The sequence below is a fragment of the Sitophilus oryzae genome, unplaced genomic scaffold (genome assembly GCF_002938485.1).
Source record: "Sitophilus oryzae breed Bouriz unplaced genomic scaffold, Soryzae_2.0 scaffold_1396_pilon_pilon, whole genome shotgun sequence".
Taxonomy (NCBI): Eukaryota; Metazoa; Arthropoda; class Insecta; order Coleoptera; family Curculionidae; genus Sitophilus; species Sitophilus oryzae.
The window spans coordinates 3,345,840-3,371,178 of record NW_022146055.1 but is presented as its reverse complement, the minus strand read 5'-3'; the positions used below and the strand labels follow the sequence as shown (position 1 = coordinate 3,371,178).

The following is a 25,339-nucleotide window of genomic DNA, read 5'->3' as shown; positions in this document are numbered from 1 at the left end:
GGGGTCGAATCAAGAACAAACATGGATAAATAACAACTAAATGGTATTACAATATATGTTTTGATATTTTGACGTAACCAATTTACCTCTTTTTGTTTCCTAGCCTACTACTATAATTTTTAGACTATATAATCCTAAGCGGCAGCCTAACATGATTTGATGTCTTAATATCTCCGGTTAGAGAGAAGATGAAAAAAAAGAAAGAAAGTTGAAAAAAGAAAGTTGCGGTTTGGTGCTGATATTTTGGAAATGTTGTGCTCTATTTAACTGTGCAAAGAGAAATATAGTCTCCTATTTAAATTTGTTATGCAAAAGCGCAATATCTGTTATGATGTCAAACAGCGCCCTCTAGCTACCACGAAAAAAAATACGGAAACAAAATTTATACTGGAGATCATTATGGAAGAAAAGCTCTTTTAAACGAGCCCCAGTTTGTTTGGTTTGGTAACCTAAACCAGAGTTATCCTTATTTTAAAAAAAGCAAGTTTAACCTTCCCCCACTACTTTATTCTATGAGATAGAGCAAAATACTCTATATCAAAAAAAATACAAATTTCTCGATGATTACAATAGTAATATTTAAAATACCTGTTCACCTGCATATTTTTGAGAAAAACCCTGTTTTCTGATTGGCTATGAGAGAAAGGCCCCTTAGCGGACATTTTTCGAACTTAAAAATAATTTCCAGCGATTTCTCTTGGTCGATTTACTTGTCAGAATTTTTTTCCCAAAGTTATACGATAAGTAGTTTCTGAGATACAGCCGGCGTCCATTCTTAGTTGGCCACCTTGGTACATTGGTACATTAGAATATAATTGTTCAAAACTGAGTTAAATTAGATATTACACAAGTACAGGGAAATAATCTATTTGAAATAAGACAGAAAATACACCATTGTTTTTCGATTTACCCTGGATATGCAAAAAAGTTAAAGTTAAGTAGATTAAAAATGGTGATACTTCAGAAACAACTGGAATATAAATTATGACATGTTATTTTTGGACTGCAAATTTTAGGGTAAATCCACTGAATGAAAAAATATATATTATAGTATTCGTTTTATAGAATGTTCAGCCATCATTCAGCTTCACGTCATATATTGTCGAACTCTCTCAATCACTTGACATGCAGATGAAAGAGATTGGTGACGTCATTGCGGCATTTCGTAAATTACTGCATATTATTTTTTTAGTCATTGTCGTTTGATTTGGGGATATAATTTTATTGACGGACATCGATCAATGTCAAAATTAAAAATCGATTGTTGCTGTCAACACAATTCAATTTTTTTACTACAAAAATGCCTGAAAGATTCAATAAAAATGAACAAGAGCTCATTGCTAAGCTTATAAATTATTTTTCTCGTGAAAGAGACGCTGGTAGAACATTCTTGTCCGTGGACGCCGTATATGAAGTAAGTACAATGCAAAGGTGTAATATTCCGATGTAAAATACAAATTGTTGTTTTTAAATAATATAGCGAGTTGGCTTTGGCTTTAGAAATAGGAATTTCAACAGTGCAAAGGATTAGAACTAAAGGAATCATAACTGATGAAGAGTTCAAGAAAAAATTAACGAATGCCGGAAAAAACGGAACTACTTCTTAATATTTTCTAAACAATATGACTGATTTCAGACACACCCTAAAACTCATATTTGACATATAATGATGACGTAACGTTGACCGATGGCTGAAAAGTCTTTACAACTTTCATGAGGTATGAAAATATGTTTGGATTAGACATATTTTGAGAATTACCTGGCAGCATATCTTATAAAATACAAAGTTGTTTCAAATGGAAACCTCGAAATATTTTTAGGAATAGTGGATTACATTTGTATAAACTGCTAATAAGGTAGTTTTCATTTGAGTCACAGTATGACAACAGGTGTGTGGCAACTTTTGCGATTACCATACACAATTAGAAATGTCGAAACGAGGAATAGTTACGTGAGACGCACTATATTCTCTCGCTGGACAGACTATTTATGCGAAATTTCTAATAATTCGAATGTTAATTTTATATGCTTAGATAAAAGATAGGTGGCAGTATAAAATCCAAGCACGTTCTTCTTAATCTTTAATCTTTACCCCCACTCTCATACTTAGTAACTCTAATCATATATTTTATGACTAGTTCGTCTTCACAATCATTTACATTTGATACACTCCACAGAATATCACGCCAGCCCGGAATCAACGTGAGTACGACGTTTCGAGTCTGATCTTTGCACCCCATGATCAGGAGTTGATTTCAGAATATCCGGTTGTGATTGGTTGCCTAAAGCCTGACTTATTATCGACTGATTCACCACAGATTGGTTCACAGACACCATAGTACCTCTACTTAATGTACCAAGCAGTGGAGTGCCTGGATTATTTATCAACAGATTCATGTAATCCGCTATTAGGAGTGTTAGTTCGAGTATTTTTGGTTTGCTGAGTGAAAAGATGAGTTTTTGCGAATGCTGTTGCTCGTTTTGAGTGACCACAAGCATGAAATCTTCCTGACAGCCACCGAATGTGAGAACGTTGGTGTAGGGGTATCGTTGACGTTGTTGCATTGTCGCTAGGTCTAGGAGGGTGATTGAGTCTTCGTTGACAGCCAGCCACATCATTGGGGATTCAGGTTGACGCAATTTTGCCTAAAGAATGAAAATATTTGAGTAATAAGTATCCTTTGGATAAAAAAAACTAACTAAGCGGTTTATAGAAAAAGTAGGCGATACCGCAAAGAAGTTTTGTAACCTAACCTAACCTATCTTAAACTTCCGATTGATCAGTGGCGTCCGATTTTTTTAGCGTATTAAAATTATAAAGTAGGGTATACCAAATAATTAGTGATTCTGGTTTATGGTTCATATAAGCTTGGTGCATTTCAGTTGATTTCAACAAGTTCCGATCGCGGCGTTGTATACGGCAGAAATTAGATATTTCTGCTAAGTACTTCACGCCGCGCCTGCACTAGTTTGGAGAATAATTTTTGGGTCGAAACGACGTTGGATACCGACGTTGGCTAGAAGCCTAATTTAGTACAAACTGCAACGTTGTTTAAAATCCTAATTCACAGAAATACAAAACTAATATGGCGTCTAAGTCGCGTTTTATCCTAAATTGGGATAATTATAGTAAAAATATTATTTTTATGATTTAGTTAGAGACATATGTCAGATGGCAGTGAAGGAAAACAAAACAAAAGTATTTAAGTGTGGAGGATGTTTGAAGATCAGAATTATTGATATACTTTAACCGACTCTGTAACTCGTTACCCAAGGCATAAAAGTTAAACGCAAACAACTTTATTGATAAATGTATTGTTTCTACTTTGAAAAATACCAATGGGCCTTAAAATTAAAGAAGTTTTAAAAATTTTCTTGAATTTTTTTTTTAGTAAAATGAGAATAATTTATTCGCAGTCGAAAAAATTGTTTCCGCGTGTTTTTTAGGATCAAATATTTCAAGTTAATGTATTCAAAAAGCAGGAATTGCTATTTTAGGAACGAAACATTTTCTTATTTAACAACATGGCGGCTTTCACTTTGTTGTTTGGAGATTAAGATGGAGTAGTTCGAGTAGTCGCATACTGGACTAATAAAGTCGCAGTTCGGCCTTAACAGGTAGTATACTCGTCGCAAGATTGCCTAATTTAGTCATCCTAGAGTCTAGCTTGTGCCGCACTCTATAATCTAAATAAACGAGGGAGTGGATAAATTATCGGTAATATATGTCGATGTATATTTAAATTTAGTTTTATATGTACCTTTCTTATGTCCCATTTTAATTAAGTTTTTTTATAAAAACAAAAACAGCACTGAACTGTCTGACTGAACAGAACAATGAAGTGAAAATTTAAGATTTAAGGTTATGGTTCAATACAGTTGCAAAAAGGTAGTGACTCGACGTCCTACCAACGTAAGAATAAGGAAATATAAACAACGTTGGAATTAGTAAAACAAACGACGTTTGCATAACGTTAGAATAGGTCCTGAAACTGACGTCGGAAAACTATATATTGTCCAACGTTGTAACTACGTTGTCCGAATCACCTAAAGATCACTTAAGCAAAAAAGGTTAGAAGACAACGTTTATTCGACGTCGCAGAAGCTTCTACTTTGCTGTAGTACTAGTCCAACGTCGGCACAACGTTATAAAAACGTTTAAATTTATTTTAATACCCAAGGTAGGGAGCTAACTATTTTTTGTAACTAATCCAACGTTGTGTTTAGTAAACATGTGGTCGCAAGTCGTGAAAATGCTACTTGGGGCATCAGTTATTGAGATTATAAAACACTCGAGGTACGAGGTTTGTGTGGTGTAACATGGGTGTAACGCTATTTCGGGTAGTAAAAAATAAGCGAAAAAGAATTCGAACTAAGCGTCATGTTGTGTTTGACAATTTCAAATGTTAATAAAATTGGCGATAAAATGCTAACTTGTAAAGCAGAGCGTAATTAGGACGTTGTTGGGTGCAATAACATTCAATAACTCAACTTTACCGGATATTCAACTCTCCCGAAACAACATTTTATAGCTTCATAGTTTCTCACACCGATTTGATCAATAGCAAAAATGTTTTCAAGCAGTTCGACGAAACAAGTGAGTAAACAAAGTGCTCGTTACATAATAAAAAAATTAAATAGACATATACTATGAGAGGATAAAATATAATTTGCAATATTAATGGTATAGTTTTTTTAATCACCGAGTGAATAAATGTTTTATGAACATCTTCTAAAAGAAGTTAAAATCAAAGGATATTTTGCGGTATCTAAAATATAAAAATATGTGAATCACCGACAACAATATGACACCTGATATCAAAGTGATAAACAAACATCGACGCATGCGATAGCGAGCACATACAATTAATTTTTCAATTTATTGTTAGATATTCAAGCAATATTCAAGCAAAACTAAAGTGTTTCTTGTTATTTTAACAAATAATAGAAAACTGTATATTGATCTTCGATTTTGCAAAAAAGACCGATTAAATCAAAAGATCGTTTAAAAAAAATCTATCGATTTTAATCGATTTCTTTGGTAAAAAGATCGATCTTCGATTAAAAACGATTTGAATCGTACATCCCTAGGCAACACCGGCGGAGAATGGACCAAGCCTATACACGCGAATTGCGAATATTGTTATTACTGGGCGATTTCAAAAAAATACAGAGGGGACAAAATTAACAGGAAGTTGTTTTAATATTTCGCGAATTCGCATAATTTAAAATCTGGAAAGCGGGAAACTGATTTAATTTTTGCGAATATTCGCTGCGAATTTTGAGTTTTTAGGTTATAATTTTAATATGGGAAACTCCAAAGTAATCTCTAGAAGGAAAGCTTTGAGTTTACTTACTTGAAACAGAGTAGCTCCAAAAAATGGCCACTTTCTCGTACAAGTCAGATAAATCCTGACACAATCCAGCTGTGTCCTTCCTTTCAGAGCCCTCCACTTTGCCAGAAGTTTAGACTGAAGTTCAGCCAATCCTTCCTGGCTCAGCTGATCCCTATACCTATACGGATAGAACTTATCTATGGCATTAAGTGCTTGATTTGAGTGGGCTGTCAGTATTCCATGGACGTTATTCAAAGCACTGAGGGTAGATGAGTTTTGTAATACAGGTGGAGGACTGAAAGTACCGTTGACGATGGATTTTGGACTTTGCTTCAAGTTTGAACTTCCTTGGGTGGGTAAAGTGTGGCTGGTTCCAGTTTTACTAGCTCCTAGATATCAAATATTGAATATTGAAAGAAAACTGAGTTGTGATAGAATCTAACGGGTGTATACAATTTTCATACTGGAATGATTACCCCCAGTTCATGCCTGTTTAAATTATATACTGGGTGTTTCTCAAAAGTTGCTCGCCCCTATAACTTCATTATTTTTTCAAATAAAAAAATTAGATTTGATATATTATTATATGACATAAGTTAGGATTCACTGACGTATTCAATTGTTTTCGGTCACTTCCTGTTTCACCGGAAAACATTTTCGCTTAAAAAATATTTTTTATTTTAAATTTAAATCTATAGGGTGCCACAGAAAAACACTAATTTTTAATAAAGGAGCTTGGAAAAATAGATTTGTGATGTTCTAAAAACAGCTTGATTTTCGCTATGAATAGCAATTGAGGTGACCATGGGGTAAATGAATTTTAATAAGCTCATGAATAGGAAATTCGCTTTTTAGTCAGTAACTCAGATATTTTAGTATTTCTGAAAGCAATGTCTTTTAATTGGTAAAATGTAAAAAACCGTGAGATCCTGCGCACATATCGTGAGTTTGTGAGATTTGATACAAAATCGTGAGATCTGGCACCCTTGGACTGACTTGAAGTAAAAGGAAACATGTTTTCCATTGCCCAAACATGTGTTTCCATTTTCCTCAACGCGGTGTATGCACGGGGTAAATGAAAACAAGTCTGAGTTTTCATCCGATCAATATAATCAATTTGACAACATAGTTCGTGTTTTAATTTGACAGCAAAAAAGTCAAAATCAAAGTCTCAACAGATCCTTTGGTTACCATAATTTAATTTAAGATTTTCGTAAAAATGGTAGATAAATTTTATTGTAGTAAATAATCTAAATCAACCTACATTCACTTTAACCATTCACCGCTAGGACACAATACAAATTTTGACAACAGTGTTTCCACTGCTACCAACAGACATACTTACAATTTAAAAACGGGATATTTGCATAGATAATTTGAGGTGTTTTCATTTACCACTAGTTTCCCTTTACCCCGATTAGCCCTAGCATATTACCCATAGCATATTTAAAAAATGCATTTTTTTACGAATAATTTGATACCATATACTTGGTATTTCGACTCAAATTGTCGTGATGAATCGCATGTTACAATTTCAAATAAACCGTATGCGAAAATGTCAAAAGTTGACATATTATATGTCATTCTATTCAGAGTGTCCTTTTCTATCGAATAAAGTAAAAAAAAATATCGAGGGTGCGATTTAAAAATCAAAAGTTGTAGTCATTTCCGGTAGAACAGGAAGTGACCGAAAAGAATTGAATATGTCAATCAATCCTGATTTATGTAATATACTAACATGCCAAATCTCGTTTTTTATCTGAAAAAATAGAAAAATTATAGGGGTGAGCCACTTTTGAGAAACACTCGGTAGATTGCTATGCGAAACGTCGTAATTTTAAAGATAACATTTTCTTTTAAATATATTGCTTACCTAGTGAACAGTCTCCTGTGTCTAGCTGTGCCATCAAAGAAGCTAGCTCCAAAGCAAGTTCCCTACTTAGTGGAAATCTTCCAGCAACCACCTGCTTATTAACTTGATAACAAAGCAACAGCCTTTCTTTATCCGTCTCCAATCGCGCACTATTCTTCCACCACAGCCTGTTCTTATACGTCAACCTTATCACCTTACTGTTCTCGAACTTCCCCAGTCCCTTTTCCCGTAGGGCTATCTCCCATTTTGAGATCAAATCACATAGTTTGGCACTGGGGTCAAGGGTGTGTTCCAAGTCTTTCTCTATGGGATCGTCGCTGAACAGGGCAAAGCCGTTATTCATTCTGCAGCCGATTTCGTGGGCTAGTGTCTCTTGGAACTCCTTGATGGTAGTGCTGCCGTCGAAACTGGTGATATGGTAGGTTCCGTTGAGGAGGTGGACGGGCATGGAGTGGGGTAAGGAGTGATGTTGAGGGTTCTTGAGGAGGATGCTGAGGACCTCCATACGGCTCGGTTTCAGTTCGCGTGCACCTGAAAAATGGCATTGAGGGAGATTAGCCTAAGTTAAGTTCTAAGCGTTTCTTAAAGTCTCTTAAATAAGTACAAGTGTAGTAGTAGTAGTAGTAGTAAAGTAGCATATATTTTTCTTGATTTTAACCAGTAACCTATGACTTTAAACGTCAAGTGATGTAAAACAATAGATCTGACCATGTCATCGATCATCATTTCCAAGCCAACTTTGCGCCAATTTTTTTCGATCATTCGGTATTATTAATAATATCAACTATTAGATTTATCACTAGAAAGCAAAGATACGAGATATATTTTTATAAATGCACCTTTTAAACACTTAAGGCAGGCTGTATTTATAATATAGGAAATTCAAATAAGCAGAGTTTCCTGACAGATATGAAAATAAATTTCCTGACTGTTTGACACTTAATGTCAAAGGAAGCTAGATAAAATCAAGAAAAGTATACGCTTTGAAACGATTTATTTTAGGTGTAGGAATTTTTCACTTGTGAAACAAAAAAAGTGGGTTTCCATTTGAAGATGAAATGATATACGAAAATTTTTCAATCGCTCAATTCCATGACAGCTACGGCCATTATTACAGAGATTATTATATGAATTTTTGAAACGAATAGCCACATGTCATCTCTTTATGTCACAGTGGCTGTGGTAATCACTAAATTTGACTTTTAGGCTATACACATCTTTTTGACAGGCAGTTTTTTTCGTCTAAAAATAATAAATATTTTTTTCCTCAAAAACGGTTAATGTTAGTGTTTAATATCAAAATTCATAAAATTTTACAAAGAATTAAAATATGTAACAAAAAATAGAGGGCACCCATTTAAAATAAGGAAGTTGCTGTCAACTTCCGGGGTTTCCGACAGTGCCGCCCTATTGAAAATACTTTAAATCGATAGATTGTAAAACAATGATATGCTAAAAAACTCCGATCTAGATATTGCAGTTCGCTACAAATTTCTAATGCATACTCAGCCTGGGACAACCTGTATAACATCCAAATTAAAAATAAATCTTGCATTTTGAGAACCGTCGGCATCTAATCTCGCAGTTTATTCGACGCCCCGTGTTGCTACATCGACAGGAAATCATATAATTAGTTTAAACAAAACCTTTCTTAACAATTTTTATAGTAAAACACGACATCATATAGACAGTTTGAAACTTTTTTCATTATTTATTATTTTCGTTATACACAGTTAAATTAGATAATAAAAAAAATCGTTTTAATTTTTTTTTTGCTTATAAATATACCCTGAAGTGTTAAGTTATTTGATTCTAAGTCCTAAAAAAATTGCACATCCAATGAACGTATGTGCAATTTTTTTAGGACTTAGAATCAAATAAAAAGCTTTTTTTTTTTTAAATTACTGTTTCAGTGGCGAATTACACAACTTTTTTCCCAGTAAAGGTTGTTCCTCCATATATCATATTATATATAATCTAGGTGAACAACCCACAAAAATATACAGTATACCTCCGGATCATCTTTAAAAGAGGATTTTTTTATTATTGACATTTTGTTTTTTGATGTCTGTGGTAATATAATTTCGTTTTTCATTTCTAGAGAGGTTTTATTGATAGAGTTTTAATTAACGACATATGTTTTGCTGTTTTAAAAGGCGAAGCATAACATTTATTGGATTCAATGCTACGGGAAGGGTTAAAATAGTTATCGTAATGTGAGATATGTTAATCAAAATTAGTTTTTCTTAAGCTTCATTCAGAACCTCGAAATCAGTGGAATAAATTAGTAGTTTCAATTAGCCGTAGAAGTTTGTTCACCTAATTTTAATGTAAGCATTCAGAACGTCATAATTAGTGGTAGTAATTTTGAATTAGTGGAAAAAGTTAACAAATTTTTGACTTTTCCACTAATTATACTTCAAAATTTGCGAGGAATGTCATTTTGGCTATGGATTATCATCCGTCAAAAAAAAATTTGGTTAGAAATCAAAAGTTTATTGTTTTATAAGCTAAATATGCTTTCTCTATGGATACAACAGACTACCGCAAGCTGTTGCTAGGATATTTTATTAATTTTAATTGTGTTTTTAGACATTGTAAATGATCGTAGACTAAAAAGTATAAAGTGTAATTGAAACCACTAATTTATTACACTAATTGTGTTAGTTCGGGTTTTCTTATTACCGATTCTGAACTGTGCTATTACTGTAATACGCATGCTCAGAAGGAAATATGCGGCAATTTTTTCATCTGCGCAAGCTGTGCAGATAGGCTTCTAGAACGGTTCAGAATCAGTAATAACAAAATCCCGAAGAACGCTAAGAATAACCAACTATCAACGAATGAAATCGAAATTATATTAACATAGAAACGCCTTTGCATTTTTAGGACTTCAACTTCAAAAAATTCAACCATATTTTCATGTCTCCTTTAATTTCCTCTAAAATGCGATGAAAATTTTGGAAAGTATAAACGAGATTAACCGTTTTAGAATAAGCAAATTTTTTTATGAAGAATGCATTTCTCTCAAAAATCTACATATATAAAATGCTAATGTTTATCTGTGTCGTCTCTACTGAAGTAACGACTTGCTCTAGAAAGTTGCTTTTTTTACTAAAAGGTAGCTAATTGGTTCTTCTAAAAACTGTCGTCGCCGGATTTTTTGTTTTTCATTTAATTAAAAAAAAAAGTATTTTTTTTCCTTATGTCGTGGCGGATGCGCCAGGCTTCAACTAGTCAATAATAAAAAAGTTTTCTTCTGGTAAAAACAAACCCGGGGACCAAACCAAACCAAAACAATACGGGGACATACTGTAGACATTATTTACATTTTAGATTATTACCTGACACAATAGTCCTTTCCAACGCCCTCTCGCAATACGCAGCATACTTCCCGCACTCCGTCCTGTTATCGGCATTCCTCTGCAAATGAAACTTCAAAAACCACAACAGTCTCGACGATTTCGGAACGAACAAACTAACGGCCAGTGCCAGCAGCTGCCAGCCCTGGATCAAAGTGTAGCTCGGAGGACCTTTGGGATCCTTGTGCTCCTTGTAGCACTCTTTGTGCTCCCTGTACTTCTCCTCCTGGGAGGCCTGTAGATTGGACAAGGCGATTTGATCGTCAGAAGCTGTACTGTTAATGCTTGGCGTGTTCGTTTCGCACGAGAACAAGCTCTGCGTCGCGCATAGTAGCAATTGCTGAAAAGAGTATTGGTGTTTCGGTTGATGTCACTTACCAAATGGGGCGTGTTCTAACCCTAAACACATCTGCCAACTAAAGAGAACAACTAAACGGAGATCTAGAAGGTATTTAACAAGTTGCTTGATGCAGAATATGCATGAGCTAGAAGAAGCAGTGTGTGTTTGACAGTGACAGACAAAGTTCTATTTAAAAAAAAACTCTTATATGGATGGCACTCCTGTATTTATTTTCTGCTTTAAACAATTACGTAGTTTCGGATTGTTATATCATGCTATTAAGTTGTCTTCGTTATTAAGTAGATACTAAAACTAAATACGGGGGGTTTCCCTTTTTTTGTGTTTTATGAGGTTTCTCGTTTTTTATTTAGTAAAGTAGTTTAGTTTAGTAAAGTAAAGAGTAAAGATACAAAGATTCGGTTTTCACATGACTGTGCTACTTTTTATGAAACTGAAGATGCTATACACATATTTGTCCTAGTCTTCTTAGTTCCTGAAATACAGGGCGAAGCAGTGACGGCTCGTGACCCGTGGGACTGGGTAGGGGACAAGTTTTTAGCTGCATCTATTTGCCCCCCCCCCCCTAAATATACATAATACCCTAACCCAGTTCGTAAATATATGTTATATCTGGGTTAAAAACATAAGTCAAGAATATTTAGGACAAAACTAAAGCAAAAATAGCAGCATTCAACGTAATGAAATAATGTACAAGTATAAGTTTTTTTTATCTCCTCAGATGCTAATTCTTAAGTAGTGATGATGCTTTGGAACAGGATCTGTTATTTTCGAAACAGGTTTGTTTTGGAACTGGCTTGAAACAGGTTTATGTGCTATCCTATACCAGTTCCAGTTCCAACTGTTCCAGCTGTTTCAAAACACTGCAACTTAAATACTTAAAGAAATAAATTCTTGGAATTGTTTAAATTATGTTATCTACTATATTTGTGATACTAGATTCTTAATAGTGTATTTTTCAAAATGAGATAATTATATATTATATTGCATTTGGCAACATCGCCAGTACGTTTTTTTGATGGTAAGAAATTCTCTTCACCTATTCTGTTTACATTAAAAAAAAACTCTGAGTAAAAAATGTATACATACCGACAAAGGAGCCGCTTGTTATGATAAAGGCGACGACCTTTTTTATAGACATGATAATTTTTGAAATAGGTAGTAGGTATACGGAATTCACTTTAAATTTATTTGTTTTGGCTAATTAGTGCTACCGAATTATTATCTAGATCAAGAGTTACTTGGTGCAGTACACAACAATCATCATAATTAAGCGGGAATTGTTTTAACCGATCGGCAAAGAAGACTTAGTGCAAACAAATTAAAACAATTGTTATTTATAAACGTTAACAATTCCTTCCAAGATTCTTCGTGTTAATTTGTAATTAGACATTATAATACTATTGAGCTTGTCGGTATTCTTTGAACAAACCAAAATATTTTAGTCTATCTCTGTTATTATTTGTTTAGTTGTTTAATTTAGGGTAAAATATTTATAGATCTGTTGAATTTTTATTATTACAAGAATAGATTTTGATTTGTGTATTATATAGGACTTTAATATCTAGGAATGTAAGTTGTTTTTATTTTATATATGTATTTTACTATTTTACATATATAAAATAGTAAATATTAGATATTCTTTTCTTTCTGTATTTTTAAATATTGATTTCCTATTTAAAATTTATAATAAAAATTTAGTTGAATTTTAATTAAATATATCAAATATCGGCAACGCTGCGAAAACCGTCACCCTTGTTTTTTTTTACGTCTATGCACTATATTAGTGCACTCGTACTCGATCTCGATAAGATAACGCCAAGCGACCGCGTCGTTAAAGCGATATACTACCTCGTTTCTCAACTGAAATTAGTTCTTTTTACTTAACTGTTCCAAGTCCGAAACTGTTCCAAGTCCCAAACAGTTCCAAGTCCCTAACTGTTCCAAGCGCTAAACTGTTCCAAGCCCTAAACTGTTTCAAGTCCCAACCGAAACAGTGGGACTTGGAACAGTTTGAGACTTGGAACAGTTTAGGGCTTGGAACAGTTAGGAACTTGGAACTCGTTGAAACAGTTAAGTAAAAAGAACTGGTTTGAGTTAATATAATCGAGGTCGTATATCGGTTTCACTAGTCTAGCCAAAGTCTAGCGGACGCGACCGTTCAGGTGTTATCTGTTATCGGGATACAGGGGCGTAAAAAAAAGTGTGGCCGTTGCCGGTATTTAAAATATTTAATTAAAATGCAACTAAATTTTTATTATAAATTTTAAATTTATAATAATTTTTTTAAATATTTTTTTTAATGTAAACAGAAACAGAATAGGTAAGAAACTTTTTTAATTATAATATATATATATATTATAAAAATAAAAAAAATGCTGGCGATGTTGCCAAATGCAATATAATTATCGCATTATAGTTTTTTTTTGAAAAATACATTGTAAGAACAGTCGGTTATTGTTTTGTATTATATGTAAATATAAAAAAATAAACTCTTCCAAGCAGGGGCGGATACAGGAATTTATTTTAGGGGAGGCCGAAATAAAAACTAATGTAAAATATGCTTTTTATGGCGCCATTTTTCACCAACAAGCTTAATATTTAACCCAATTTATAGATTTTAGGAGGGGGGGGCGGGCCCCATGGGCCCCCCTCTGTATCCGCCACTGCTTCCAAGAATTTACTTTTTAAGTATATAACAAAATTATAAATCTATATTCATTAGTGCTTATACAGGGTGGGTCTTAAATAAGTGCACATATTTTTAGGGGTGGTATATTTCGATTCTCATGAGTTTTTTTCGGGAAAACATGTTTTTGAAAAGTTTATATTTTTCGAAAATTTGATAGTTTTTTTTTTAATTTTTAGTTAAAAAAACATTATATGTATCTTGGTAATATAGCAACACAGATAGTAGATTAAATTTAGAGAAAACAGAAAAATCTCCAGTAGTTCTGATTATTTAAGCAAAAAATATTCTTTTATATAAATTTAAAAAGAAAAATAGTAACCGAATCAGAATGACGCAAGTACGGTATTAATTTTCGTTTTGGAACAGTTTGGAACTGGAACAGGTTTTTTGGAACAGGTACCTTTTGCAACTGAAACAGCTTGTACCTGTTATTAAAAAATCGCTGTTCCGGCCATGACTAATGTTAAGTACTTTGATAAATAAGATAGATAATAGATAATAGTACCATAATAGTACCATCATAGGATTTTATTTTATTTTATTTATTTACTCAAACTTAAAAATTCGTAAGTATTGTATAGACAATTAAATTTACAAAGAAAAACAGATTCTCTTATTCATATACATATATATTTCGAGACTAATAAAAAAAGGAATGAATAATTATGTTTATTATATATTAAATTAATTAGTAGATATCTTAATAAAGAAAAGTTATTTATTATTATATCAGTAAAATCATAAGATTGTTGAAGGGCTGTGAAAATATCTATTTAGAATGAAAGTAAGGCAAGTGACGATATACGTTTATATTTCATGGAATTTCTTCTGTAAATTTTAATGCATTTCAAACATGAAAAATGTATCTCAGCCCAAGTACTTGTAAATGTGCAATAACAATCAAAACAAACTATTTGCCATTCTCTGGAAATGTATTTCCAGGATCATTCTCCTTAAATTTTTTATAATCGAAAATTATCATTTCTATTATTAATACCCCCGCAATTTATTCAATAATTTATGTTGGTCAAAAACATTGCGGTAAAAGTTTGTTAAATAAGATATGGAAATTTGCTTTGGAAATTTTTTTATAGGATTCTTTAAATTTCTGTGCATCAGCCATAGATAAATAAAAATAATTGAGACATATCTGCAAACCTTATTTCTAAATGTATAACAATGTTCACTCACTATCGTGTATTAACAGTATTTTTGTGTATTGGCAACATTAATAGTAAATAAGGTAATGTAATAAACTGCTTAAATTCTGACACAATTGTAGGGTAGGCGCCGCCTACCTTGCCTACCCTGACGAGCCGCCACTGGGGCGAAGAGTAAAATGTTGTATATTACGACCCTCTTCGTATTTTGATTATCTTGGTTACCTTATAACTTATCGAAAAGGTGAAATCTGAGTTCCGTAGAGTTTTTGATGTAGTGGCGTAAATAATTTTTCCCTGGTGCACTAATGAATCTAATGGCACAATCTCACAGCTGAATGACTTTTTTCATCCTTAATTAAATGCATTTCGTGTATAAATTGTGGAGCTTGAGTTCTAGCATCTACTCAATAATGGAGAGTGATATAACGTCAAAATTGTAGAAATCGGAAAATAAAGTCAAGGAAATGTATTTTTATGAATTAGACTGTTTGAATTTTTTGAAAGTTTTAACATATCAAAAAAATCTACAGTAATCGCAAAACATTTTCCGATGTACATCATCAATCATATCGAATAAAACCTATAAATCTGACTAAATGAAATTTTGACAAAAATGTTTAAATTTGTTGTATAATTTAAGATACCGAGCAGCTCTATTTTTATTATCGCCATGTTGGCCATATTGCGCCGTGATCAGCAACATTGTCGTTTATTATTTGACAATTATCGTAATGTCAGTCATTATTTTGTATAATATCGTGTTGTTGTTGAATCTATGAGAGTATCTAATTCTCGTTTTTTTGCCGATTTTCATAGCCTTTTTTTTAAATTGTACTTTTAAGCACAAACAGTTCTTTTAAGAACTAGGTTTTCGAGTTTTTATATTGCATTTCTTGAAATTGTGTGTCGAACATATACCGAAGTATTTAAACATTCGAAGCAAAGAGCTTGTAGATTTCTTGATAAACTATTTTGAACGAGAACGTGACAATAAAGGTCCTTTATTACCCTTGACTGCTGTCAGAGAAGCAATAAGTTTCATTGGTAAGCAGTTGGTAAGTAGTTGAAATTTTTATTATACCACTTTTAAAGTTACTTCTACTTATTTCGACTTGTAGCGACTAGATGCTGCCTTAAATTTAAATATTTCTACTGCGAGTTAGTTTTTTTGATAATAATAATAATGATATAATAAATATATTGTTTCCTAATTTTACTAATTAAGTTCATCTCATAAATCCATCACAATCTGGCAGCGCTGTCGCCATCGCTTGTCTCTCAAAGTCGATCACGTGCATCGGAAATTGTTTTGCGATTACTTTAAAATGATTTTGATGTATTGCATGATTTGTCAAATGGAAAGAGTGCGGTTCTTGAGCATGTGTTATAATGAATATATATTTTTTAAAAAGTTGTTAATAATAACAACATAAAAAAATGGAATTTTTGGCGATTATTACTTTAGCAAGAAAAATCTTAATTTTGCCGTAGAAAATGTGAATCGTAATTTTCAAAATTATGAAAAAATTATGTTTTTATAGAGTACTATACCTTTTTACAAAAATGTCTAACATATAAGACATTTCCTACAACTATAAAGCTAATCTATGGTCATAAAAATTTTGAGAAAAACATATTTTGTCATAGTACAAATTTTAAAATCTTGTTACATTAATACTATATTATTGTCGTAATGAAATTTACATTGTAAACAAAGAACTTGTGCAAGAAAAAAATTATAATTTTATCAAGCTAAGAAAAAGTGAATCGTACATCTAAAAATTATGATAAAACTCGGTTTTTATAAAGTACTATTTTGAAGCTGTGTGATTTTGTATGAAAATGTTTAACATACAGGAGATTTTCTACAACTATAAAGCTATAGAACAGTCAGTCATACATAAATCAATTAAACTATAACAGAGTAAATTAAACATAAAATGAAAACATAGGGTGACAGAATAAGAAAATGGAAACACCAACATTCTTTCTCAGGGACAAAAAATGATGAAATAGATTAACAAAACAACGTGCTACGATAACTAAAAATATCTATCGATAGAAAAAAATATGTCATCATAGTAACCTTTGAAATTACAATCGACCATTATCCTTGAGGCGTTTGGATGAGGAATTTATTAAAAATTGATGGATACACTTCATAAAATATTAATATTTCAATGAAAGAGAGTATATACTTTTTTTAAAGTTACCATTCATATGCAATTTATTAATTATCTTAAAAATGTCACTTTCCAACGAAATTACCAATTGATATTTCAAAGATCACTTCGATGTGGTTTCTTTTTTCGATTTATTGTATATTTAACTAAAACATCGACTATAATTTTTAAATATTTACAAGTCTTGTACTACGGAACGTGGCAAAGTTTAAGATGATTCAGGCATGCAATATTTTTATATATAGTTACCTATTATTAAACATCAATCTAATGTAGCCTGGGTATTTTTTATTTGAAAAAATTAGGTGTTTCAATATCAATAATTAATAAGTAGCAGTACATAATATAATTACTAGACGGGTATAATATATTACTTATATGTCATCTTTGATATTACCATTTGCCAGATTGAAAAATTTAAACTTCCTAGTTCGTAAGCTATTTAAGTATTCTACTGGAACGAAGATTATTGAAACACCTAGTAAAATAGAAATAATAAAACTACTTGATAAATTAATATTTAAAAATATAGCTAGAAACCAGCAACCTTTTTTATCTTTTTATAAAATTGTTTCGTCTTGCTATTTTAGACAATAAAAAAAATTGCTGGATCTAGAGATGAATTGAAATATATATACAATGACAAAAACTGAAAAAAACTAAAAAATACTTATAAGAAGCACACTTACGCTCTTTTTAAGCAATTTTTGTGTGGATACCTGGACTCCTAGCTTAGGCAGAGGAACGCTTTTGCTTGTTTGCTTGATGAGGGCACATATGATTTCTGCTTGAAGTTCCGGCATGTCTAAACATTGCTGAAGTGCGTTCTGAGCCAAGACCACGTGGTAATCGATCCCTGCTTGGTCTACAGCAGCGGAGAGGAATAGCTGTAAGCTTTTGAATAGCTTGATAGCTTCAGCCTATAAAAAATATGTGATCTTAAAAATAGTTTATGCTAAACCTTCAGTTTTAAGTTCAATTCTGTAAATCATACCAAATACACTTTTAGTCACGTGATTAAGCTTGACCGGCACAGCGTTGCAGACTTTTACATATTTTCTTTTTAATCAAAATATGTCAGGAAACAAAAATAAATTAATTATAAATATATAAACAGTTTTATTTACATCAATAAAACTCACCTCTTTAACAGCAATGAAGGGACATAAAGGGTCATTACTACCGCTTTCCCATTCAAAATTTTCTAAAAATAAGCTATCTTGTACAGGGTGGTCGAAATTGGTCTGTTTAAATAGAGAAAACCTATTTCCTGACTAGATAGAGCAAAACCGACATAGATGTCATGGGCTCGATTTCTGAGACACGATTAATGGTATAAACCGCCTGTTGATATTTTCACTGCCAACTGAGATACGGTCTTTTTGAATTTTTTACCATTTTGAAAATTGCCCATAACTTTTTTATTTCGCGGAATAATAAAATTCTGTAAAGACGTCCTTAAGGCACTTTTTTGAGCACAATCCAGTGGCGTAGTGAGTTTTTTTCTATGCTTGCTCTTTTTATCAGAAATAATAAAAAATATAATTTTTTAAATGGAAATCATAGTTAGCGATGAACTTAAAAAATGCTGGCGTTTAACTATTTCGAACGATATAAAGTTATGGGTTAGATACCCAAAGAATCCGAAGAGAGATACCCAAAGATTTCTAAGAATGAGACAAATATTAGGTTTTTCATCTTTGTATCGAAGTGTGCCTTGATTTTGTGTTGACCTAGTTGTCTAATTATTTTTATTGCAATTTAATGTTCTATATTATTATTTATCTGCATAATTAAAGACTTTTGAAAAGGTAAATTAACATTCTATATTAGTTTTAGTAATTACAATTGAAATCGATACAATAAACAAAGAACAAAGCTAAAAAACGTATTTTTTGAGTGACGAATATAGTTTTCTAAAAAAAATCGTCTAAACTGAGCACCACCTTGTTGAATACACAATAAACATCTTTTGCGCACAGAGTTATAGCGATTTATTAGGCGAACTGGTGTAATAAGTCCAAAAGCTTGCCTAGTAGCCTTCTGCAATTTTTCTCTCGCCCCAATGGTTCCTCCTTTATATATAAGATCTTTTAATTTCCCCCATAAAAAAGTCGCAAGAAGTCAGAAGTCAAAATCACAGGACCTAGCAGGCTGTTGCGTTGTTCCAATCCGATTCTCTCTAAATTCTCCATTTAATGGCGTTTTATTTGTAATTGGTAAAACTAATATAAAATGTTGATTTACCTTTTCAAAAGTCTTTAAGTTTGCAGATAAATAATAATATAGAATATTAAATTGCAATAAAAAATAATTAGACAACTAGGTCAACACAAAATCAAGTCCCGCTTCGATACAAAGATAAAAAATCCTAATATTTCTCTCACTCTTAGAAATAAATACCAATAACTTGATATCGTTGGAAAGGGTTAAACGTCAGCATTTTTTTAAGTTCATAGCCCAACTATGATTTCCATTTAAATAATTATACTTTTTATTATTTCTGACAAAAACAGCCAGTATAGAAAAAAAATGACTACGCCACTGGATTGTGCTTAAAAAAGTGCATTAGGAACGTTTTTACAAGATTTTATTATTCCGCGAAGTAAAAAAGTTATGGGCAATTTTCAAAATGGTAAAAAATTCAAAAAGACTCCGTATCTCAGTAGGTAGTGAAAATATCAACAGGCGGTTTATGCCATTAAACGTGTCTCGGAAATCGAGCCCATGACATCTACGTCGGTTTTGCTCTATCTAGTCAGGAAACAGGTTTTCTCTGTTAAAACAGACCAATTTCTACCACCCTGTACACTTCGCACTAAAATACGTTCTAAAAAGAACAACGTTCGACTACAAGGTCTGCTAGTAAAAAAATTTAAATTTAAAGTATCACAACGCAATTGATTTAAACCAAAAACTCGTAATACAAAACTAAAGTGTCAAAACGAATGACAATGTCAAGAAATAAATAAATAAGTGTCTTGACATTTTTTTACAGCAGAGTTACCAAAATATCTGATTTCTGTTAGTCAGCCCGGCAACGAATATTCCATGGCTGATAACAATAAATTTAAAGATCGCGCCCTCTATTATGTAACTAAAAGTTTAATTGGCATCGCTTATATTTGATGTAGTTCCACACAAAAAGTTGTTCCACTTTTTATACATCTCTGTCTTTTTATGTTTATCTTACCTGCAATGAGTCGTTTGGAAGGCTGGTTAGTGGAAAATAAGACGGTACAGCACCATCTTTTGTACAAGGCACGTGTAGTAGTACAGGATGTCTCCAAAGCACGCAGTTTGGATCACCGTCAACCTCCATCAATTTGTGAATCAGTTGTTCATATTGGGTACCCGTACTGGGACCACCACCACTTGCTACCGTTAAATGGTACAACCAAGCATCTTTTTCCTTAAAAACATAATATAAACTTTGACGTTAAATAAATTTTGATATTTTTTTAATAATTTCAGAATAATGCTGATTTTGTGGCCTTACTGTGGTTAAATTGTTACTTTAAAATATTTAATGAAATGCAGAAGTTACATATTTTTATTTAGATTTAATATAAATTTAATGTACAGAAATGTATTGCACAACCAGTTTGTGTAACCACAATCAAATTTTGATTTATCATATTGTATTTTGTAAATGTTATACTCTGTTTTTTTCCTCAGGTAAGATTTCGACAGACGATGACAGAAGAAATGCAGATGACGTCCCATACCAATCTATTTATTTTACTAAAAAAGTTTCTAATATTTTTTAAATTAACTATGGGGGTTAAAAAAACTATGGGTTAAAATACGAATCCGTCATGCGTCTCTTGTTGTTTTTAACCAGTTTTATTGGTTATTTCAAAAATGACAGATCATATTTCAATTTTATTAGTTTGACGCTTTGAATAAGAAGACTAAGGTAGGAGCATATCAAAAATATTAGGTACACCGCGATGGGCCTCAAATATGGCCGACTTCAATTCCGGTTTATCAGTGCCGTTCTAATTTTATTTAAAAAATATAAAACTATGATGTAGAGTAGACGTGGGGTAGACTCAATAATTTGTTATTTTATTTTACGTTGTGAATAAATGTTGGTAGTTATTAAAATTGTTATAAAAATATATAATTCTAATAAAAGTAGATAAGTTATAATAAGTATTTATTAACACAAACATCCGATACGCTACTGAAGCAGGTAAGTCAAATTAACGTATCAAAATTCTTTGACATCTGATCTTTGACAAGTAGTAAATAAAAGCTAAAATGCAAGAAAATATATAATTTAGTTAATTTAAGTGAATTTCATAAATGATCGGTTTACTACACGTATGTATATTATATAGTCACTTACTAGCGAAAAGTTGTTCCATTATTTCACTCAATTTTTGCCGAGATCTACCGCACGCTACACAACCAACTATTTTAGAGTCTTTTCGATAAATCGCGATAATGTCACTGTTAATTTAAGTTCTGCCACAATTTCCATCTAGATTTACTACCTTTATACAACTATCAGTAGTAGAATAAATAATAAATAACATAAAATAAGCTCCGTAAAGACTGACAAATCCACAAAATTTCAAATCAAATTCAAATGTGTCAAATGAATCGTCAAACAGAACTGTCAAGGATCCCCACCCTAGAGAGCTTTTTCCGCCCAATGAATACATGGATAGCATTAAGCTCCTTCCTTAGTCTTCTTATTCAAAGGTTTGACGGAACGATAAACGACAAACGGACGCCGATGCGTATGAACTCACGTTTAGATTTTCACTTTAGATTTTTGGGGCTTGTCAAAGTCTTGCCAAATTATAGATTATGATTTTGTGTCAACTTATGTCAAATACCCGGCGTTTTGGAAGATAATGTATTTTGATTCATGTTATAACGTGTTTTTTGTGTTTTTTGAAGCCAAGTGGAAGAAAAATCGAGGAAAAATTAACTGTAGACCCAGAGCACAGTTTATAGTTAATACTCGATGCCCAGGCAGAAAGTGTTATACACCAATAAAGTTACCATCAAGTTACCAAGTTTGTATTCCATCTCGTCGTAGATAAGTGCATCTCGTATATGGTACAAGGATCGTACTAAACATATACTAAAAACTGGAGTAGCTGTAAAATATCACACGATAGGTAAATAATGGATTTTAGATTTTACTACAGAAAAATAATGTCAAAAGGTACTGGTTTAAAAGTATTTATACATAAGTTATATTGATAAATATAATAATAAATGCGGGAAGTTTCTTGAACCTTGAAAGTAAGAAATAGTTCTTTTTTATATTTTTTTGGTATGTGGTGTTTTGCTCTTGTTTGTTTTATATTAACACAAACCGTTTTTTTTAATAAAATAACTCGATTACATTTTTTAGTTTTATACAGTTATTTTCACAATATTTTAAAGTAATCATTTGTCAGTCAAATTTTAAATATATTAAGATGTGCGTTCCAATTGTACCAACTTATTTCATTGTAAAATAAAATAAACTACTTGAAATTAAAATAACAGGTCAAGGATTTTGTCGGTGGACAGACTATATTTATAATTATTAAATAAATTGAAATTGAAATTGCAGATGATATGTAAAGACAAATTTTCCAAAAGTCTTATCAACTGTTCTCCATAAACGTATAATCTACCATCGAGAAGGAATCACCCTGTATATGATCTGGTGGTAAAATAAAGTTAAACTTACTTGTTTTCCTGGACATAGCAAATAAGTTGGTCCGCAATTATTCGGAAATATCCCAATAGTCAGATCAGGTTGTTCAGAATCTCTTTCCTCAGAATCTGAGTCTGACAAATGCTCCACCTCCTCAACTCTGGCTTCCCTCATGTTAATTTGACCATGTGGCGTCTATAATTTTTCAATATGTAATATTCTCAATAATATTTATGTTTGTAAAATACTTACGGTATCTGATGGCAGTTTGAAGTATAAAAACATTTTTCCTATGAGGACACACCAGCATTTTTTTGCGTGTCCATTTTTAACTTTTGTCAACCAGCCTTGAACAGAGGGTTTGTTTTCTTCTTTGCTTAAGAGTATTTTTGTTGCGTTTCTTCGTTGAACATTTTGCAAAATTCTTACCTAGAGAAAAAAAAATAGTTATTTTATTATTATACAGGTGGTTTCAAAAACGTGCCATCTATCGTGGGAAGATTGCACATGTTTCTTAAAAACCCCTGTATATTATGCGTAAGTGATGCGTGTTTTGTTAAAAGCATCATGGAATAAAACGACTAAGAAAGAAGTATATCAACAAACTTATTAAAATATTTTTTTAAACACATTTTCCTAATATACAACTGAGAATAGAGGTATCTATCTAAAGAATCCATGTTCTTTGAATAAACTGACACTGCAGAGAAAAGTGAACCGATATCTAAAGAATTTAATTTTGGTGATATCTTACCCAGTCTTCCATGGCTGTAATAGTATCCGCCGTAAGATAATAGGTCTTCTTGCCAGTGTCTATTTCAAAGGTGTTTGATCCGTCGGCCCTCGTAATCTTACACACTTCGTCTAAAGCTATTTGGCCTTGAGGTTTTCTGTTTATATCGCTTTGAGACTTGTAGTAAGTCAAAACGCCGTTCTTCAGGACAAACCATTTTTTCCGCCATGTCTTCAGTTTACCTCCTGAAATATTGTTTTTAGTATATAGAGTGATACACTTTCCTGAAACGGTTTCATATAAGGTTTCTTGTTTCAGATATTTGTTCAGATCCTTTTGTAAATAATATATTTTCATTTCTTACCTAATGTCATAATCTTTTATGACGGTATTATATCAATAGGAAGAAGAACGTGACATCAAAACAAATTTATTATAACTGTATCAAAATATTTTTTTTGAGAAAATAAAATTATCATCTCAATATCAAGAAGAAATTGAAGTAAAAATAAATTTAATATAATCCCTCAAAAACAATCTCATTATCAATGATACAAAATCTTATCTTAGTATCAATGAGACATAATCTCAACTCTATCAATAAAAAAAGTGACATGTATGTGTATATGTTACGGTTAAAAGTCCGATGTCCGGTTAATGTCGACATTAACACGTTAATGTTTGGGTTTGGTTATGTTCTTGGTTGTTTTGTTTTGTGTTATTCTTGGGATTAACCGGATAATGTCGACATTAACTGGATATCGGACCTTAACCGTAACATATATACAGGGTGAGTCTTAAATAAGTGCAAATATTTTCAGGGCTGGTATATATCGACCCCAGGAACATGAGACTTTTTTTCGCAAAAAAAGATGTTAAAAATCGTGCATTTTCTTTTAAATTTCCCTGCACAGAATATACTAACGAAAAAGAAGCCCAAGTTCCTTGTAATAAATCGGTTCCATTTTCGTAACGCCATCTCTCGACAAAGCTGACATTTACAGGTTAGCCAAAGAGGTGCGGGGCCGAGGGGAATTGTAAAATACACTTTTTTATTTTAATTATTTTTATTCGCTATTTGCAATTTTATTTTTAAAACATATTATCTGAAACAATCACATAATATGTCTTAAAAATAAAATTACAAACGGAAACAAAAGGAATTAAATAATCTGAAAATCTACAAAGTTTATTGATAAAAAAGTTAGACTATGCAAATTGATATATTAAGTATAACCTCTTTGGTATAACATTGTTAAACAAACATTAACAAATCATAACATCAGATCATAGAACTAAAAAAAGTACTATTACATAAAAACAGGTGATACAATACTTCAAAATTAATTTTAACATAATATCAAAACCGAAAAATCAAACTGCACAAACACAACCACACTTATCACAACAGAAATTAACACACACTTCCGCGGCAAATGTCCAAGAAAGACTGATCCACAAAACACATACACAAGGAGAAGTGCGAGCGCCTTGCTAAATATTGGAAAGTGAAATTGACGTTTAAATTTGACACTGTTGACAAGTCTACTGCTACTAGCGCCCCCAATATCGCTTGTAGGAACTACGGACTAGATTGTCACGCATGGCGGGAAGTTTAAAAAAATAAAAAATTTTAATTCTTCATTTATTTTTAATTATGACATAGATAAAAACACAAAAAATACACCATTTTTTAAAAATATGTTTAATATCAATATCAAATATACAACAGAAATTAATTTCACCACAATAAATTAATAAAATTAAAAAATAATGTTACAAGTAGATCAAGAGACAAAATTAATTATAACAAAACTGAAAAAAATGGCGTCATAGATGGCTTAGAAATGACGATATATATCATAATTTTGAAAGTAAAATTATATAGGAAATGTCATCGATCATCATTTTGAAGCCAACTGGACGATTATTTCAAACATACAAGCTGAGTTCGTTCATAGTGCTCTGAGA

The 25,339-nt window shown here is 32.0% G+C and overlaps 1 protein-coding gene across 9 annotated transcripts in view; it reads right to left on the bottom strand.

Annotated features, from left to right (window-relative positions):
- Window positions 1-737: 737 nt before the first annotated feature.
- Window positions 738-25,339, bottom strand: part of LOC115875878 (uncharacterized protein CG43867) — a 517,198-nt gene continuing 492,596 nt past the window's right edge. For 3 of the 9 annotated variants that reach the window (XM_030891428.1, XM_030891430.1, XM_030891429.1), the window contains 9 exons: window positions 23,390-23,613; window positions 22,888-23,064; window positions 22,669-22,830; window positions 20,161-20,379; window positions 17,657-17,887; window positions 10,554-10,911; window positions 7,210-7,740; window positions 5,358-5,725; window positions 738-2,646 (listed from right to left, as the gene is read on the bottom strand). In XM_030891428.1, the coding sequence (XP_030747288.1) occupies window positions 2,182-2,646; window positions 5,358-5,725; window positions 7,210-7,740; window positions 10,554-10,911; window positions 17,657-17,887; window positions 20,161-20,379; window positions 22,669-22,830; window positions 22,888-23,064; window positions 23,390-23,613 (2,735 nt within the window). In that variant the 3' untranslated portion in view covers window positions 738-2,181. The remainder of the gene's footprint in view (window positions 2,647-5,357; window positions 5,726-7,209; window positions 7,741-10,553; window positions 10,912-17,656; window positions 17,888-20,160; window positions 20,380-22,668; window positions 22,831-22,887; window positions 23,065-23,389; window positions 23,614-25,339) is intronic. The other 6 variants (XM_030891431.1, XM_030891432.1, XM_030891437.1 and 3 more) reach the window with 4 other exon arrangements.